General features: G+C 40.8%; 1 protein-coding gene across 4 annotated transcripts in view; it reads left to right on the forward strand.

Annotated features, from left to right (window-relative positions):
* LOC110991131 (uncharacterized) overlaps positions 1–19,420 on the forward strand; it is a 48,962-nt gene extending 29,542 nt beyond the window's left edge. For all 4 annotated transcript variants that reach the window (XM_022256328.2, XM_087134624.1, XM_087134625.1 and 1 more), the window contains exons 3-4: positions 9,822–9,913; positions 14,352–19,420. In XM_022256328.2, coding sequence (XP_022112020.1) covers positions 9,822–9,913; positions 14,352–14,452 — 193 coding nt within the window. In that variant the 3' untranslated portion in view covers positions 14,453–19,420. The remainder of the gene's footprint in view (positions 1–9,821; positions 9,914–14,351) is intronic.
* The last annotated feature ends 895 nt before the right edge of the window (positions 19,421–20,315 follow it).

Here is a 20,315-nt window from a genome sequence, read left to right on the forward strand (position 1 = left end):
ACTATCGGTTTACGCGGGGGTCCCGGACATGCAACGATTCCATTCAGCCATTTCATAACTGCATTGTCCAGAAAAGCTTATTCCAGTATGTCCGTGGGCATTTTGCTTTGCATTGATTCTTTTATCCCGCGATATAGCTGCCCTTGGCTGGGAGCAGAACCACTCTAGAGGCTGCGGAGATAGTCGTGGATCCGATGACTGGCTTGTATGACACGCTCCATTCACTGGCCAAAGTTCGTCTTGGGATCAACGACATCGTTGATGAATAGGATCGCTCGTAGTCCCCGGACAGCGAGAAAAAAAATATACGGACAGAGAAGAGAAACGCTAAATAATAACGCCATTGTGACTCGCTTGAGCAGCCTTAATCATTTCAGTGAAAAGATCGAGAAGTTGCTACTTAAAACCTTGGAACTAAGGCCTTGAGAGATGGCCTTCATAGCATTGGTCAATTAGATACCAAAAGTTTTGTTCTCAAACTTATTCAAAAGATATCACATGTATAATTACGTGAATGGTGTCTTCTTGTATCATTGTATTTTTTTATTCTCATGCCTACCCTTTATTTTCACTAAGTAATGATTTTCGTTCTCGCAAAAGAGATAGCATTTACTCCAATGGATGTGTAAACTAAAACCTCTCTCGATTTTATCATAGTATCTTTATTTTTGTTGGTCAGCTTTCTTCCTATTTCCCATTCCAATAAGGACCCATTCATGAATTTTAATGAGGGTGAAATGCCATTACTGGTACATTCCGGCTTAAGATTATATTGCATCATATTGAATCGTATTGGGTATGTGATTTCACACCTGAACAAATACAAGTGATGAAACGCACTCAATTACAAGTGCCGTCTGCCGACGCTAGCTGTTTGCGAGTAAAACAGAATGCTGCTCTTTATTCATCATTTCCCAAATACACAATGTATTTGGATGCCGTTTTTGAAGCTGTAACTGCCGTGTCTTTCGCCACAGTTTCGCAATATTCATAATAAAAAGCTAAACTTTTTTAAAGTAACTTTTGGCACGTTTTTAAAATTGTAAATGACATAGATATGACTATAATTGGCATGATCAATTTACTGGCGATTACCTTGTTGTGGATGTGTTTGTTTTCTTTTGTTTTCGATTTGTGTCATTTAGATCAAACCACAGTTTTAATTAACAAATAACATCTCTACTTTCTGATTGATTTAATTTCATATTTTTGGAAAGGCTGTAGTGTGCGTGTCATAATCTCTCAGAAGGTTTTGGGCTGTGAACTTTAACGGTTTGAATGTTGGATTTTAATGAAGCTGCAGGTGAAAGTTAAGAAAGTAAAATCGTTTAAAAATATGAGGAAAGCCAGTTTAAACTCTCTGCAACCTGCAGATTTCATTACACATTTTCAATGGTCATCTTTCCCGGTTTATTTAGTTGAATTCTTCTTTTCGTTACAGTACTGAGGCTGGTAATTTGATATGTAAGGGAAAGAAAGACAAACTCACACAGCACTTTAGTGTATTGGTACTCTAGAACTTAACATATATCTCGTTTCACTGTAAGCTACCATCACACGTATACGTGGTTCCTCTCGGCAAACATTTTATCTCAGAACCAAAAATTTGACCACCTTTACGCGCCCTTCATTTCCATCTACAAATTTCCCAGATTCCGTTACATCAGTGTCGTCTCCATGCCCTTGGGATATTTTGCAAATGTGTCCCGAATTTCCCCGGTGTCAGTGTAAAACTCCGCTAAGTCTCTTTTATTATCCTCAGATTGATCTTGCCGCTGGCGGGAGCAGCATTAGCGCCCAGCCGAGCAGGCTGTAACCGCCCTGGGCCCCGTGGGGTTCACTGAAATGAAGAAGCGGCCAAAACACGGGACATAATCAGCACCGACATCGGAAATAAGTAACGGATGACAATCTCCGTCCGCAATTTTTGCCCCAAGAGCACGAGGAGCCCCTTGGGGTTGTTGGGAGAAACAAGTGCATTGTCAAAGCGCGTCCGTGCACAATCTCCGTCCAGATTTCTCGACGCGATTTCGCACAGAGCAAATTCTGGACGTTTCGTCATCAATCTCGACGTCCGGGAGGTAATATTTGCAAAGGCCTGACGATGCCGAACCCAATCCATTAAAGGCGTACTTTGTGCGGCCTTCCCGGTCAATTTGGTGATTGGCGGAAAACAAGTTAGAATGTCCGATAATGTAGGCGCAAAAGGTCACAGCCGGTTCCGGTAAACCAACCACAAACGTGCATAGGTTTTAAAAAGTTCCAAGGACACAGATCGACTTCTGCGGGGGAAATTGCAGATTTTTTATTTTCTCGAATTTATTTGATACATTTATACATATACAGCCGTTTCGTGGCCTTAAAACATATTTTTGCATTTGTGTATTAACTTTTAAAAAATCTGAAGTTTGATGGGAAGCGTTAGGCTGTACCCTTTTGATTAAGACCATAATCTTGAAGTATTGATTCTAAACCAAACCCATGCATTACAAATCGCGTAATAAAAAAACCGCTCATTTACTCATTGCTTGAATGAAGTTGATGACATTGATTTAAAAACTGAACGTTAACTCAATAAAACGTTTTGGTTGTTTAATTTCTGATGTAAGTTCAAGTAACAGCTCTTTACCAGACGAATTCTACTGACCAGACGTCAACTGAGTAGAATTTGGGTAAAGTCTATCACTTTCATGACCGTTGAACAAGATAGAAATGTCTGTTGCGAGCTGTGGCGATTGCTGAAAATTGAATCATGAAAAATCAGAGCTCAATGATCAAATACCCTTGCGATCGTCTCCTCCCTCTAACCACCAGCCGGGTTTACGCGCATTGCCTTCGAAAATTGACGGTTCCGCGTGGTTATCCGGTATCAAACTGCCAGGGGAAATCGGGTAATGGCGCCCGGACGATCCAGCCGATGTTCCTGCAAAATCTCGGGGATACGGAGGGGGAAAAAATGCATTCCCAAATGTCCCGCCTTGCCCTAAGCCTGGTTTGTATCTGGTGGAAAGAGTAGCTGCCGGGGAAACAGAGAGCAAAAAACCGATTGGGGGTTAAGGAAGACTGGTGGTAATGGCTCCCACGTGCCTCGGGTTATTCCTGCCTCAAATTATCGGGCACGATGCGCTCAGGATATTCAGGGTAGAGTACCGAGGCGTGACGTCATTCAGAGTAAAAGAAATGTATCGTGTAATTCGACCACCAGAATTAGAAGCCATTACTGCGGTGCACAACGCTCGTGGACAGGTGGTACGTGCGCGTTACATGCCTCTTTGACCAACAGGGTGTCGTGATTTGCCAAATGCACGCGCGCGTCAAGCTGAAGAATGTGCGTTCGAGTGCGGTGCCACCGCAGTTATGGCGTCTAATCGGATTAGTCTATAGTGCAAACGAATAGAGTACGCACGCGTTTGTTCGCACTAATGCCTTTTCCACACTTAATTGCGCGTGTGACATATGCACTTTGGTACTCTGTAGAGGTTTTTCACATGACATAACATGACGGATAAAGGCATTTGGGGAACCGTACCATGTCCGTAGAAACGCGTGCATTTTCGAATCTGTGTTTTTCTGTTGGCAGTTTCGTCTAGGCTTCGCCAGAATGTTGAGAGACTGCAAAGGCAGGCGCGCTTCCGCGCAAATCTGTGTGAATTGAACGCTGGCTATCACGTGACTTAAAATCCTCTATTGTGTCTCTGTAGTGAACTGATGAAGCAATGGTGGGATACGATAATGCTTAAGTTGATTTTGCAGTCATGAATTTGTGTCAGAAAAACAAGTACTAGCAACTTCATATAATATTGTATCACCTCACGGGTTACTTGAATTATGCACCTCTCTTTCGATAAACCTTCACGCCAATGTGTGAATATCTAGGAAGGTTAAGCCATTCCTATTGGTAGAGAGACCGTCACTTGGCCCGCTGTAAACGGTCAATATGCATGGCCTTGCAGTGTGTCGCCCGCGTAGTATGCCCCACTCGCACGTCAATCTTCATTTAAGGAGCTTATTTTCGACTATTTGCGAGAGGAACATACCATAGCATGGCTTTGTGGGGTGTTTGAAATAAAAATGAAGTTAAAACCGTTAACAAAATCGTTGGAATTTGCAATTATTTAAATTTGTTTGACTATTTGACTCAAAATATATTCATGAATGGACTAAATAAGTAAATCAGCGGGTTCGATTACGGCATTATCAGAGTCTATTTTCCTAATCCGGTCTTCAACACATAGTTATTCCCTTATCAGGCATTTTATTCCCATATGAAAACAATGTGTGCACTTCGGCACAATGGTAACTTCTTTTTCAATATCTGCAATACGGCTTCATGTTTATAAAAGAGCCCGGGGTTCTACAATGATGCCTTGACTGGGCCCTTGTTCATTCCAAATCCAGCAACACCACAGGAGCTGGGTTTTGATTGCCATTCGAAAGTGCAACACTTCTCGCTCTGGCTTCCATCGCCCACGTCCATGCCTGAACCCCTCTTGTACCCGATCGAACTTGTAAGGTTTGCGTCCCTGTCTATTGGCGTTGATTAACAACCTCTCAATGTATCTTTGCCACGCCCTGATTGTAGTGATATTTAGATGTCGTTGAAGTGGGACACTAGTTCGCCACTAGGTGATCGAATTCGTCTAAGATGCTAAGACGAGGAGGTACAAAGTCCCCATCTTGACAGTAATAATATGGTAACAATAACCGTTAGCCTCTTATACAATCGCGGGCTCCTCCTCCCCCCTCTCTCTCTCTATCTCTTCCTTGGACAAAGTGGCACCTACAGACAAAAGATTGATTGGCTGCATGGGAAGAAGCCTATTATATTGGACTAAGTCATGCGGGCAATCCATCATTTCCTCAGTAACATGTTGCACGTCATTTTCGCCAAGGCAGGCCAGTAATTTCTCAAACGCAGATGTTCAAGCGAGAGGGCTCTGCCACCACTTTTATTGCTTCGACGTGATGGAAATTGTGATCCGGTCTGCCATCCTTGTATTCTGCAGTTGGTGTATGAAATGACGATTTTCCCCCGTGGTATGCTTTTATAATCTGCGGTCGGAGGTTGATTGATCAAAAGATGTTCATTGATCGATATTTTACACTCCTTCGTGTCAATCCAGGTGTTGCATATGCTGTAGCTAATGCACTCTGTCAGTTATATCGTTTCAACCACAATATTCAGCTTTGAAAAGTTCAGCTGTGAAAAGTAAGAAGGGGGATTTCATTCGAGACTGAAAACAGTGCTTTTAACATTTATGCAGAGAAGCGGGGGAGGGAAACTTGCATTCTTCTCATGTTTTGCCCTAAGGTAAATACGTCAGAACGTTAGAGCGATAATTGCCTCCTTTATGGTATTTGAAATGATTTTGAGTCACCCTCTTAGGAAAAAGTTCTCATTTTGTCCTCTCTCACCGAACCCCCAAACCTGCAGACGTCATTGTACGAATCATGTTAATGTCATGCATAAAGCAAACTGAGCGCCTTGACGAAAGCAAAATGCAGTACGTTTGACCTTGGTTGTTTGGACACAACAATGCATCAGAAGACGGAGGTGTCTGGCGTCATTCATAAAGCCTATAGCAACATGACGTAACGATTTCACTTCGGAAAACAATACCTTCGACACAAATATTATGTATCTACCAACTGTGAGGCAGAAGGTTTCTGCCAACCTTTTCCATCTCTGTACGTGACGCATATCCGGCGCCAATCACCGAGCAGAAAGTGATGCAAGGTGCTCAGCGTGGTTGATTTCAATTGCACATGGCCAATTTATCGTAACCATGTTTTGCAAGGAAGTCTAAACGCATAAAGAGGTCTTTTGAGGTTATGAATCCCGAGACAACTGGTTGAAAAGTGGCTTAATATGTGCGCGTACATAGTAAAATTGCAGCGTGGGGAAATGTTCATGGGACTGTAAAGCATGCTATCTGGAAGGCAAAGCATTAGATGGTGTACGTCATCATAGACCACTAGTGGGCGGCAGGTGGTTGGCCGCCTTTGATTCATTATATGGACATGGGTAGTGTCGCTTCCAGGGTTAAAGTTGTTAGAAGGTGTCCCTGTTCATCAAAAGCTGGGATCATACTAAAAGAGGTAACTAGACTGGCAATAACTGATATATATATATATATATATATATATATATATATATATATAAAACAATCTGTAGAGACAGTTCACGTTTTTAGTCACATAGGCTTCCTTCCTAAACGGAAACATCTTTCACTGTCGAAAAGCGCAAACTGACACAGACTGCGAACTGTCGTGTGTCGTTTCCTTTGTCATATATCAGCGGGACACGTATACTTTGAGGCAGGTTCGTAGATCCGACTTCCATCAGTTATTTGTCATCAGTACAAACTCATCAAAAGATAGTCCATCTGCAGGAATTGGTATTAAGGGAGAACAGGAGCAGCTATACATAAAGAAAAGCTGAGACAAACAAGAGACAGGACTTAGACGGAAGCCTGGGCAGCTGTTCACACGCCGCGTGGGATACCAGACTGCTTGCTGTGCATAGGCAATTTCCCTTAGTCAGAGGTTTGAGGGAATCAAATATTCATTGGCGTCATTTTTCGTTTCATTTTCCCAACAACCAGTCATTTTCTTGGATTGGGGGGGGTCGGGCCACGTTCTCTCGTCTAGTCTACATGAAAGTCATTTTTCAATCGAATCAATAGCTTGCGCCATCTGCAAAATACTCGCCGTCTATTCAGTCTAAATTTGGTGAATATTTTCGGAATCACATGACTTAGCTTATCAGTAGTCAACTATGTTGCAGGTGATAAGGCGCGCTCTGATATCAGGCGAACATCTGCACACGAAGGATTAAGAGAGTGCTCACTTCGGTCAACACGTGTTCTACATGAATCATTTTTCCAGTTCTGTGGGCCCCTAATTAAAATGGAACATTCGTTTCAGGATCGATAGAATTAAAGGTTATTTTGCATCTGTAAGTGCACTTTTCGAAAATAGCCGGAGCTTAAAAAGTCACTTTCTTTGGGTAATTAAAGCAGGAAAGATAGATCTGTCTGATAGGTCAGGTCTTTCGATATCATAACAAAAGGTGCTCAAGCTTCCGAATAGACGATAAAGATTTTAAAAGTGTATCGATTGATATTAAGAAAATATATTCTCGATGATTTGCGTTCTATGCTTCGAAATATATTTGCTTATAAACATAAATGCCAGACGAAATACTTCATGTCTATAGTAATACATTGTACAAAACACAGTATTTCCGAACATGGATTAACTTAATCCGAGATTTTGTATCTCATGTGTTTTCATATCACGTTATAAATAATTCCTTTTCAACCTGACTTTCGGTTCGCATACACATGATAAGAATCGAATGACATCAGGGAATTTTCTGAGATCTTGTCTATATAAGTCCACTTCATGCCTTATAACGCCCTGGCATCAACAGTTGCAAATATGCGGCAGTGAGGCGATTGTATCGGAAGACCGGTCTCAGAATGTGTGCCGAACCCGAACTTGAGACTGCGTCTGTGATACCGATTTGGACTAGTCACTCAAGCTGTGTCTATCCATTGGCAACATGAACTGACACACAAACTGTATCCCTCGTCTGTGCCCCCCCCCTAAAAAAGTAAAGTTTTGTTGTAATACATCATTTGGCCTCAGAATACCATTTTAAAGTTCACACAAAACGGGCCTTTTAATCTCTCAAACACAAATGACAACAAAATTGTCTATTAGCTTATAAGACCACTAAACAACCTTTGATAGGCAAGCTCACAGGTCATGTTGTAGAATACAGCTCGTGAATTTAGGATTATTTAGTGGACCGCGGTTAACGCGTTGTCTGCAAACAGTAGTTCCTTTCAAGGCAAAAAATAATTTACCTCGTCGACGCAGTGACTCTTGATAGGAATACATCAATGTGTGTTCGTATTACCTAACACGGAAAACAATGCAATGATAACACTTCCATATTTTGAATAAGTTCCATATAGTTGTAGGCCCTTGTCTTTGATTGCGTGGTTTTCATTTCGTGATTCGTGTACTTGCTTCCGTTTAGCACAGTGAAGTGGTTACAACAGAATCATCCAAATACATAGACATTCACAGTTACATATCCGGTTCCCCCGCAATCTACAAGGTAACAAATAGCAGCAAGCTTCCGTGTTATGAGAGCATACGTTATTTTTAACCCCCAATTTAAAGTGTACCTCCTGTTATTATTATCCTTTTGCAAATACATTGTGAAATCATATATCCCACTTGGTTTGGAAGTATCAACATTAGCCGTCCGCGTCATTGAGTAGGTTGACAAACGTCTCAAATCCTCAGGCCTGAAGGTGTAGAGAACTGTTAGCTAATGTGATACCTGCCTGGTTCGTGTGTGTAATTAGTAGCATTTTGCAACACTTAAAAATCGATGTTTGTGTGGAGGCCAGATATATCCCTCTATTCGTTTCATTGTTTCGGTCCGTGTAGTCAATGAGGACATGCCGTCTGGCGATTCAATTAGCTTTGTGAGAACCGTTTGGACGGGAGCCGACACAGACATCCTCAAAGTACCTGATGGAGACCGCCTTCCGCAACCCTCGTGTAAAGTCCAATGTGCACAGTCGACAGCTGAAGACGTCCTCACGGTAGTCGCCAGATCCTTTTCATCTCGACAGGCCTGCCAGGCTGAGGGAGGCTGTTAAAGTCTCACATTTCAATCCCATCGTCAAAAGAGATGGCTTCATTGTGCCCCTTAAACATCGCTATTCCCCCAACCTCTCTTATAAGCGTCGTTGCCAACAGGAGAGACCAGGCATTAGTGGTGGAATCTATATCTTCCCATAGCGCACCTTTTGCCAAATCAAAGTACACTGAAATTGCAGGGTTTTAGCGGTCAGCCCACGAGTTCCGTGGACTCAGCATTGTCGAAAACTTTGAGAAAAAAAGAAACCGAGTGGTGTTTCGGTTCAATTTGATTCAATCGACTCACCGCTCTATGTGCTATATTATCTCCAAGTTTAGTATTATTCTTAAGCCTTACACGGGCTTCCAATGAAAAAGAAGATCTTGGACTGCATAACTGCTCCAAACATTCTTTCCAGCAATTCTTTCCAGTGAAAGTTTGTTTCAGATCAAAAACAGTGAAAGGAATTTTTCAGCAATGGCTAATCTTTTACTTAAAATTGTTTGTGTTTGATTATCGACGCCCTACAATGGGCAGCATTACTCTGAAATTATGAAGGTCTCACACAACTGAGCAATCAGCTCACATTTAACACCGTTTTTGTCGAAGGTGAGATTTGGCCATAAATGTTGCCTCAAGTGTCAAACCTCATCTTAATCATGGCGATTCGTGTGGCCAAAAGGACTCCAGAACGCTTTCATTTTATAAAGTTGTCGACTGAATTTGGTTTTATGGAGAAAAGGCAAAGTAAAGTTCATAACCCTTCTCATATTTGCTGGTTTAGATATCCAGGGGCCTTTCGTATTCCCCAACGGTCATTGGAAGGTGAGAACAGAAGCAGCAGAATCTTTGAGTCTTTGGACAGTTTTCACATCAGCACTCAGATGTTGCAATGCTATAGTGTACTCTGCGAAGACTCTTTCTCTGCAAACCGAGGACTCTTAAGCTTAGCACGTCAATTTCACTTTGATTGCGTTGTGCTACCAAATACTAACAATGGAGTGTAAACAGAGATTGATAAAGGGTGTTACGGGGTTGAAAATTATTCAAACGGAGCTGTGCAAGGGAAATAATAATTATCACTACTGTCTTCAAATTCAACTTATCTGGTGTACTTGGTATTTAATGGCATATCCGTCTTTATGTTTGGTTGCAGAATTGTAGGCGTTTTGAATAACCTTTTGAGACTCTTGAAGGAGACTCACCAAGCTGACCAAAAAGCCTTCGATGTACAAGATCAAAACGACAGTGAGTATGGTTTTTGATGTATTTTAGCGACGGCAAAAGCGGATAAGAGTGTAGCAAGGGTAGACAAGAAATCTAATCCAAAGTCACTGGGTTAAAGGATATTTTGTAAACAGCCAAATAATGTTACCTCAGCAACTGTTATCGTTAAATTTCAGCTTTTTCATTGAGGAAAAGCTGTTGTTCTGACAAGAATGGCGAATACAAAACTTACTTACCCTGTCTTTGCAACCAGGTTCACCTATAGAGGATATAAATGCCAACATTGCTAGCTTAGACCACTGCATCCTCTCAGACTCATCAAAGGCAAAATGCTGATCGTGCTGTTGAACCACTCTGAGGAAGAACGCTGAATCTCGGATTTCTGGTGGAGGCAAACAGTTCTGACAGCCAACATTCTCAATCCTCGCTTTCATTGTATACAGGTTATGCATGTACATGGCTCGAGGTAACTGTCATCGTGGTGTCAGACTCTAAGGCAATTTTTCTTCGATTTGCCGTGGCTTGGTTTTAATGCCACATACTCCAAGAGTTTTGCCACATACTCACTCAAACAGTTTTCCTCTTGTAATTCAGAATTTTCAGTGCACACCAGCAATGCGTGGTTGAAGGGTCCAGGCTCTTTTTATGCAACTATGTACTCTTCTTTCATAAATGAAAAGAATTTGACATCCTTTCGAGAGTCAAACAAAACATAATATGCATTTATACTCAACTCTTAGGCATCTTCATACTCTTCTTCAGTGCATGAAAACTATTTGAAATCCTCTTGGTGTTATGCTTATTTAAGTTGCCCCTTTTTGGAATAGTAAAAGTTGTCCAAACTTTTCCGGAGCAGTGAGGGCGTTGTTGTCGTGATGTAACTCAGGGAAGACACTGTTCAGTTTACGTGTTCTCATGTTCAAATTGCGAACCCCAAATTTCCTCTTTAAAAACATTTCTGGGAAATTTTGCTCGCTGGCTTATGGCTATATACCTACACAACAGTACGTTGGCCAAGAAATAGGATTTGACTATTGCAAAATATTGATATTCTATCAGATTTGTTACGACAAATCAGTGAAACATTGAGGTTCAGTGCTTCAGGTGATATCGCAGTTTTGGTCATGAAAATGCAAAGCTGCATTGACGTAGACCAAAAGGATCCGAAATACAGATTGAAGTAGCAAACCTTGGGGGTTATTTACAGCGCGTGCCAAAATACCATCTAAATTTAAGAATAAAATAATGAAGTGAATTGAAACACAAAATTGCATATCAGTGGTGGTCAAAATGATCACAGGGACTACCTATTACGGTCATTTCCCTATTGGTACATATAGCGGATTATTGATGCAAGTATGAAAGTCACAATTTTTGCATTTGACGTGACGAATCGACGAAATCAATGGTCGCGTGCTTCCTAGCCATTGTACAACTTTAGTCTTGCTAAAAGTACAATAAACTGTCACTGAAATTTTTGTCGGTGCGCTTTTGCACTACACCAGGCTTTGCTTCGACGCAAGGGAAAAAACAGCCTGTAAGCTTTAGGCGTAGTTCTATTTCTGCCCATAAACATGCCACGGACTTGTTCGGGTGAGATACATGGGGAAAACATCACACGCAGGATCTGGGCTGATGTGACGCGTTCTATATCGCCTTGTGCAGGCCAGCGGGTATGGGCGGTCAACGACAAGTAATAGAGTTTACTTACGTCAACATCCAGCTCGCTGCGCCTCACGGTTACCTGACAGAACACTTAGAATTACATACTGGTAGAAAAAAATATTAAATGTAATGGGGACTCCTTTGGGTATGTTAAGGACCGACACCATGGGGGTGCTCCTTAACTTGAGGTAAAGCTGTACCTCTTCGCTCTCGAATTTGTTTACTGGATTCTTTGATCCTGGAGATAGTGCTTTGACTTTCGGTCAAATTAATGCACCGCTCGGTTGGCCAAAAAAATTCATTTATCTTTTGTTAGCGTACTTAGTGTTTTTTCTTTATATCTAAAAGGTCTCTTTCTATTTTTGTATCACTAATAACATTACTCTATCTGAAACCTTCTCCCTTTTTTTCATTTTCTTCCTCCCATTCCATGAATGCCAGAGTCTTTTGGCTTATTTAATTTATGTCTCAAACGTGAGGGTTTTTGAGGGACTGCTTGATTGTTAGGTTTGTCACGACGGGGAAATTATGGGAGTATTGTACTGGCTGTTTGCTGTGTCGGGGTTACTACAGATTCTTGGTATTTTGTGTTCGCCAGTACCACAAGATATGACATTTTATACGACATGTTGATATAAAAGCGGTGTAATTTAAAAAATATGATCTTATCTCCGAGCTCCATCCGTTCTGATATAGCCAATATTGATGTTTCCGTAAAGGGTAATGACAGCAACCGAATTTTGTACGACTTAAACAGTCTCAACCATCACAACAGATAGAATAAACATTTCAAAAGTTTTCCTTGGCAACGATGGGCATAACACAAAAGTGTCTGGACGGGATCCCGGAATTAGTAGGAATGCCCCACTCCTGAAGATAATATGGTAAAAAATAAACCATCCCAGTTTACGTTCAATTCACGCCTTCACTGCATCCTTGGAACTGTATTGCTCGATATAGATTCCTCACAGAGGAAAGTATATCGGTCTGCGCTCACTCGTGGTGTTTGCGTGGAAGATGCTTTACCCTACGTTCCACGAATCTAACGTGTGAGAATGGATCAGACTACAGGTAATTACAACAGCGAGGGATCAGGGTACAATACCTCAGCTCGTGTGGAAGGGAAAAAACGTCCCTATTTGTCTAGACATAATGATAAATTGACAAACCGACAGAAACTTTATTGATTTCCCTTCTTCAATTTTGATACAGTGCTTCTTGTGAATATCTTCTGAAAATCTTCCGGGATGGATGCATATAGAGAGTTGAACAGCCATGGAATGGCTGTTCAACCGACTGATGCCCGGGCTGTCTTGCTGTAGCTTGTGTTTGCTCAAGTAATGGCCTAGCAATGAGCAGCCCAACGCAAACTAACCGTCACCCCAAAGTGACTTGTGTTAAAGTGGCTTTTGTTTTCACTGTCATTCTCACAGAATATCGAATCAATTTTTATAGCTGCCCGTGAACATGCGTCGATTGGCCTAGATGGCCTTCTAAAGTTGGAGGCAAAGCCCTTGTTCAGTTTGCATTCACACGCGACACATGAGTTAACAGGGGCTTTAATCTCTCCGCCCGGTCACAATAGGGTTGTGTGTGTACAGCCCGACGATGGTTTCGTAGAAGGCCATCTATAAATGCAGATGCTCGTCGGTCTCACTTGAAAAATGCCGAACCATTTCTTCAAATGCCCAGGCTTTCGTTTGCTAGCATGTGATTGGTCTGGAATGCTGCCGTTAGTTTATGTAAGGCCACATGTACAAGTGTGTTCTTTCTTGTAAAAAACTTTGAACCATACGCATGCATCCGAGTGAACTCGCAGTTCTCTACCGATTCTTACCTAAACGTATTTCGTCCGTTGTTTCTGTGACATTTAGACTGTTTCTATCACTGCTCGTTTAATATATTATTTCGCAAGGTTTGGCTGGTTCAGGGGGTCATTCCCTAACAAGGAAACACTTTCTTTCAACCTGTATTCATTTATGATGACGTTTCAAAAGTACCGACTAACATTACTTTCAAAATTGGCCTTCGTGCATGTATTTAGAATACTCTGCGATTAAAAAAGTGTTGAAGTTTCACCGTCCCAAAGACCGTCTGTCGAGCAAATTAATCGGTTCTCTCTTTAAATGTATCTGTGACATTTCAGACGGAATAACTTAGCATAAAGATTTTTCCTTTCATTTAGTCCATCGCATTTATATACGAGATGACAATATGAGCACAAACGGCTATTTACAAGCCTACGTGGGTCCTGCAGTAAAAAGAAAACAGAAAGTAAATGAAGTGAAATAACCGTTCAACATTTTTTCCCGTAATACTTCGAATAATCCAAGTAGGGAGGACTTCAAGAGGATAAACAACTATTACTCCAGCATGCGTAGTTTATTGCTTCTAAATGCAAGCTAATAAACAAAATATTTTATGGGAAAATGGCCTTGAGACTCTATTTTATAATCAGGTCATAATTGTTATTTTAATCATTATTTTATTTGTCATTATGACAAATAACAATACAAAAATACACAAAGAAGACAAGATGACAGGACCTGAAAAAGTAAACCTAATCACCATTGCCAGCAGGCACACAGCCCCAAACAACAACCAAAACGACAAAGGCATTTCAAAAATACAATTACAATTGTACATTTCTCCTACACCTTCACCTTGCTGAATGTTCAACCAATCGTATTCCACTTTCTCTGAAAACACTGTCAAGACTTGATTCCTACGGTATATCTTTGTCATATTTGACTTCATCTTAATCAACGTTCTCTTTTTTTTTTCATTTGTCCAGATGAGGACTGGGAAGCGGTGACGTCAAGCAGGAAACAGGCGTCGGAGCATGCGCAGAACCTTTACCGCCGCCACTCACTTTTCTCAGACGACCTGTATTGAAGAACGTCGTTTTACCATCATTATATAACTGACAGAAATTGAAATATATTTTGCTGTTTTATTCGAATTAAATTTTGATTGCTGCAGCTTTTGTTTGTCCTGTTATGATCACATTCTAAGCTTTGGGTAACTTAAAACTTCGAACTCTGGCATATCTTTTAGCAAAATATGTTATTCAAAAAATTTTTGTATTTGCAAACATATCATTCAAATTAATCGTGTAAACGACCTGATTATTGTGTAAGTTTAATCACAAACTATTTACAACACTTGCACAGTTTAACTTACCTTACCAATCACCTATCACGATTACTTCATTGCGCAGAAACTTATTCAAGACAAATAAATTATCTCGCGTGAAATAAATACCACCCCCTACAAAAATCCTATCGATGGCCAAGTAACGCCCATTTTATCCATTTAGTGACCTGGGATGATTTCCATCTTGTATTAATTAACACATGTAGTCTGCTCTCAAAAACGTACATCGTGGGAAAAAATCTTAAGTCAAATGGCACTTACATTGGGATCCAAGAAGGGTACATGTTTGGTATAAACAAATGCTTAACAATGAGTGCAGAAGTTATGTAGCAGCTGCACATTACAGTAACACGACTCGTGTGTAAAGTTAGTTTACAGACATCGCGCAGTGTCTTTCAACTATAAAATATACCTATTCCAATGCTTCAAGAGGTAATATGTATACAGCTTATTACAGCTGAATAGGGTATTTATGTGATAATTCTATTTTTCTGAATGTCGTTACCGCCCCCGATGTCTCTTTTGTAATGGGTAATTCATCAGGGATATAGCTTCGATTTTAATTATTTGTTTTAATAACAAATATTATGACCTTGGGAATCACAATTTCACTAACCAGGACAGGTATAAATCGAGCAATATTATAGACTGACATTGTTTTTTCATAAAACACGTCAATAACATTCCGTTCTAATGTTCGTATATTAAGATTTGACACCCTTTTTTTCAAAATAGTCCCGGATTTAGCGTTGCGAGTCAAAAAAACAACATGAACAACAAAAGTTGCCATCTGTCAGGTCGATAATTTTGTTCCATAGGGATACCCTTGAGTAGACATTTTGCGCACGTCCCTCCATAACAAAAGCACTGAAACATGGTTGTCATGCACAACCTCTATGGAAACAAATTGTTGGACAGAACCTGCCATCTTCAGTAATTTAGCAATAGTTACCCTTTATAGGATCTCGCTGACAAACCTATAATTGGAGATGAAGCTTTGAAGAAAGTTTTACTAACTGAGAAATTCCAGAAAAAAATTATAATTTACTGCAGGGAATTTACTGTTCATGGTATTTATCGGGGATATTTTTTTACTGGAAGACTGATAAATGCTTAGTCAACTGGATTCTGTCCAATAATGGTACTAACGCACAGTGTGCACCGTGAACCAATCAGTTACCTGGTCACGCAAGTGTAGTTGACATGATTGCTGTGCTGTTGTTTACTCTTTAAGTAGATTTGGCTATGTTGTGTAAACTGTCCGTAATTTCATGCTTAGACCCTCTAGTCGTTGATTTGCCAAGTTGGGGTAGGTTCATACTAGAGGCGAGTAAAGTGAATTTGACATCACAAAACGTTGGCATTTTAGAGTGAGATAAAAACGTTTGCAGTGGAATTCGTCCGTCGACGACTTGAAATACGTTCAATCTTTCCAAAGTCGTAGCTCAAATATTTATTCTGACGTAACAAAATCACTTTCGCTTTTGTGCTAAGCAAGAATCAGCCTTTAAAAAGAAAATATTGATGCAGTTTAGGAACGGTTTTCAATGAAATATGCCAGTTCATTTGGAATATTCGTCAAAAACGACTTAAACTGGACAATTCTTGCGTGATGTTATATGTAATATCCATGTTAATGATGCCTACTGGCCGACCGTTTTCGACTCTATTTGGAAATTGCATCTTTTCCAAACATATCGAAAACACCACCAGATTTTTCGTTGGAAACTGCGTGTTTACCCTTAGGTTTGAATGCAATCTATCAAAGTATCCTGTTACAGTCTCAATATGAATGTCAAATGTCACCAAAACAACGTATTATAGTATTATACAGCCACTGCATGAGGGAACAAGGATATGTGAAGAGATTAACTTGGTCAGCGCCCTCTAGAGTCCTTGTACGGGGCCAGTAGGGCTACACGATACAGCGTAGATTATTGACCACCGATAATAATTGATGTTGTCATGACACCAAGTGGATCCATTACTTCGACCTTTTTACACTTCAACTCACGAGTGTCATATTACATTGAGATGTAATTAAGCTAGACTCTTACACTTGTTTGCATTTTCAGTCATATAAAGATGTAGCTGTTTAGGGAAAAACTTGACCTTTCAATGTACAATTAATTGTTTTATTTGTAATTTTTATTGTCCCAAACATTCCAAGCAAACTTTCATAGTGATCACTTTCACAGGTGAACAAAAAAGGTAAGAACGAAGAAAAGCCTTTTTTTCGAATCAGCCTGGCACTGTTTTGGAAAGACGTTTGTTTTGTTTTACGAAGCTTCAAGAGAATAACAATACCTATTGATTCAATCCCTGGAAAAAGGTGAATGGTAACAATGGCATTTGACAAGGGGTCAACTGAACTGTAAGCAGGGAAAGATTAGTTTACTAGCTGTGGTTCGGAGATAAAAACATAAATGCAGGTCGAACCCATGACCTACAGACATGATCATCTTTCAGTGGACAAAGGGCATTGACGCAGTGCCAGTGCCGATCCCTGTTGTAAATCGTCTAAACCAGAAAAATCCCCTTCCTCGTGCTTTTTGAATGAAGTCAACTAAGTCAGTCCTACGTCAGCTAATCGTTCCAAAAAGAATGGTTATGAGTTGTTTACCATATACTTGTGTTTATCAAGTTAGTGTGCGGCGTGGGTGTGTGTATGCATAGACGGAAGTGACGTTGTTCGCTCGTGTTTAGTTTGTGGTTCGATGGGACCCGCCACTTTCAAGCCGAGAACACTGCGGATGATACACAAACAGCATCCCATAAGGGGTGGAACCATTCACCTCACTAGATGAATACGAAACAACAATCGAATGAATCGGTGGTAATATTGCACGAGGCTTTTTTTAATCCTTTTTAAGTTTTGTTAAATCTACAAGAAACACATTTGTGAAGGTTTTAGAGGAACGAAAAATAAGTGTCCAGCGCTATTCATGTAATAACAGGCTTCCGTGACGTCTCGGGGGCAGCGTTCCTGGGGGCTTAAGATTGAAGTGCAGAGGGATGACAGCTCTGACAAATGAATGCCACCAAAACAAGTTTATCTTGATCAATGTAGCACAGTCCCAAGTGGTAAATTGTGAATCGCACGCCAGGAATTGTAAATCTTTGCACAGAAGTCCCTGACGCAGCTCTGGCGGTGAGAAGTAATTGAATGTAGCGCTTTTCAGACCCCCTTTCCAACCTGGTCAGCCCACATGAGGGCCGGTCGGCGCCCGAATTAATGTCGATGCGGAAACGGAACCATCATAAATTGAAATTGCTGGGCCTCCGTGCTGCGCTCAGGCATGATTGACCCGACAAGCTATTTGCGAGTGGAATTCTTTTAGCCCGACTTAATCGAAAAGCTTGTATACCTCTCCAATTAAACTATTATGATCATTGTCCATCGTAGCGGCAATAGTTAATTGAATGGTTCTGATAACCCCCGTTTTGTTTGCCGTCCCCTTGAAACCTCACACGTCCCTGGCAGTAGGTGCTTCATAGTGCACTTTTGTTTAAAGTTAAAGGTAGCCACACTTTACGTTAGTTTTATGTCGAATAAACCATTAATTATGGCTCACATGTCAAGCACACGCATTTCCAATTTTCACCACCTTTAATCAAATATTACGTGTGACAAGACGTGATAGTATTCTTTATGTGCATTTGTCATAGCTAAAATCTTGAGGTGCATCTCAACAAATCCAATAGAAGCCAGTGTGCTGCAGAGTACTTGTCGCCCAATTTTTATGAAGATGCAGCGGTTTGACCCGACATTTTGTTATGCTGAAAAACAATGTCCTGTAACAAATATTAACCAGGCCCTTGCGTGCAAAATGTTTCGGCAAGATAATACATCACGAGTTAATGAAAGACTGTTTGAGTTGCAATCAAAATGAGTGCGGAAGGAGGTGCATGAAGAGCGGGAAGAGAAAGTAGACCTGGTACGAACATGTTTGTGGGTGAGAATAGGAGCAAGAATGTTTACTCAAACTCACAGCGGTGTTTACAGGCTATGCAATGAATGTGGAGACAAGACAGGTCTTGCGCACTCTGATGAGGTACGAACATGCGCATATACGGATACGAGTCAATCTGGGTACAAACAATCACGCAAGTAGGATTTGTATGAGTGAGTTCACTGAGTGTTGGGGAAGTAATACAGGCATAAACAAAACCACGTCCGCTTTCCATGTAAGCCTATCACACCTGAGAATGACTCACCCTTCAATGCCATCGTTCAAGGGATTTCCAGCAATGTTAATAAAAATTTCAAGTGATTAAACATATCAATCAGGTCAGAAACGGATTTAATTTGAAAGTACACTGAGTCAAAGTCCCGGGCTCCTGAGAACAAGTCAGAGGACCGATGTAAGTCATGAATAGCGGCGAAAACTTGCAATGTTGATTTACTCTAACAGCAAAACAAATAGCTACGTAAATTTGCACTGAAGTATCAAGCGTGACCTTGTATTAATGCATAAATTATACATCCATAACTGTGATATACAGCATTGTATGTGAGAAAACTCTCCTTAAAATACTTGTCATATTAAAAGTTGACGCACCGGTTGTGTGCTTTTTCGCTGTAAATATTTGCCTTTTTTCTCTTTATGCGTGCCACCATTTCAAACATTTCAGACGGATATTTGAAGTTCTTATTGAGTTATATCAATACAGTATTCTGTTGATTAAAACTCGCTTGAAACCTGAGTTATGGTGACCATAACGTCTTATGATTTTCGTTGTGTTTAATAAAGGAAAAAATGTGGGCTTGGCTGGTGGACCAGATCAAGAGAATGGATGCTGATACTCCTGAGCCGGTCTAAACGTTAAGACTGGTCAGGTACATTTTGTTCGAGTTCGGGCGGCCTGTTCTACGACGGGTTTCTTGTTCTCGCACTCGAAGGGCGGGAACACAGAACACTGTTCTTGAAACAGGATCATGTGCCACCTCCTCGACAGAGTTTTTTACGAACTCAACGAAAAACACGCGGGAGTTGCAAAAACACCAAGATAGCCAAGTCAGAGATGATAGACTTTGCAGAAATTGACATTGATAGTTTCCATAGTTTCCACGAACAACAAATCGAGTTGTTCATGGATATATGAGAACACGCCGCCCGAACTCAGGCATTGTCCCATTCATGAATAGCAGAAACTCAAATAAAGTAAAATATATGAATACATTTTCAACGATTTTGTTCAGAAATTTGAGTTCATTTCTTCAAAGGCCTCTCTAGCCATGTTAGGCCTATGGTATGTGCCTCTGGCGAGTGGCGCGCGTGGCGTGTCATATGCGTTAAGGTCGTAAGCGTTAAGGTTGGTTCATACTTCAGGCGAAATCGAAGCGAATTTGACGTCACGACATCTTTACGGCAAAATTTCGCTCGAGTTGAAATGTGTTCAACTTTCATGAATTCGCAACGCGAATATTTGATATGACGTCACAATTTCGCGTTCTCTTTCGTTTTCTCGCCAAGAATGAAATGGCCTATAATTTATGGGTGGGGCCTAACGCGATGAGCCAGTGTCAGAGAACATTGTCAGCGTCCATTGTAATAGGCCCACCAAGCACATATTTATTTCCAGAAAGTCACAACAAGTG

Source organism: Acanthaster planci, linkage group LG03 (assembly GCF_054643075.1).
Source record: "Acanthaster planci isolate LZ-2023a linkage group LG03, COTS_SCS, whole genome shotgun sequence".
Classification (NCBI taxonomy): Eukaryota; Metazoa; Echinodermata; class Asteroidea; order Valvatida; family Acanthasteridae; genus Acanthaster; species Acanthaster planci.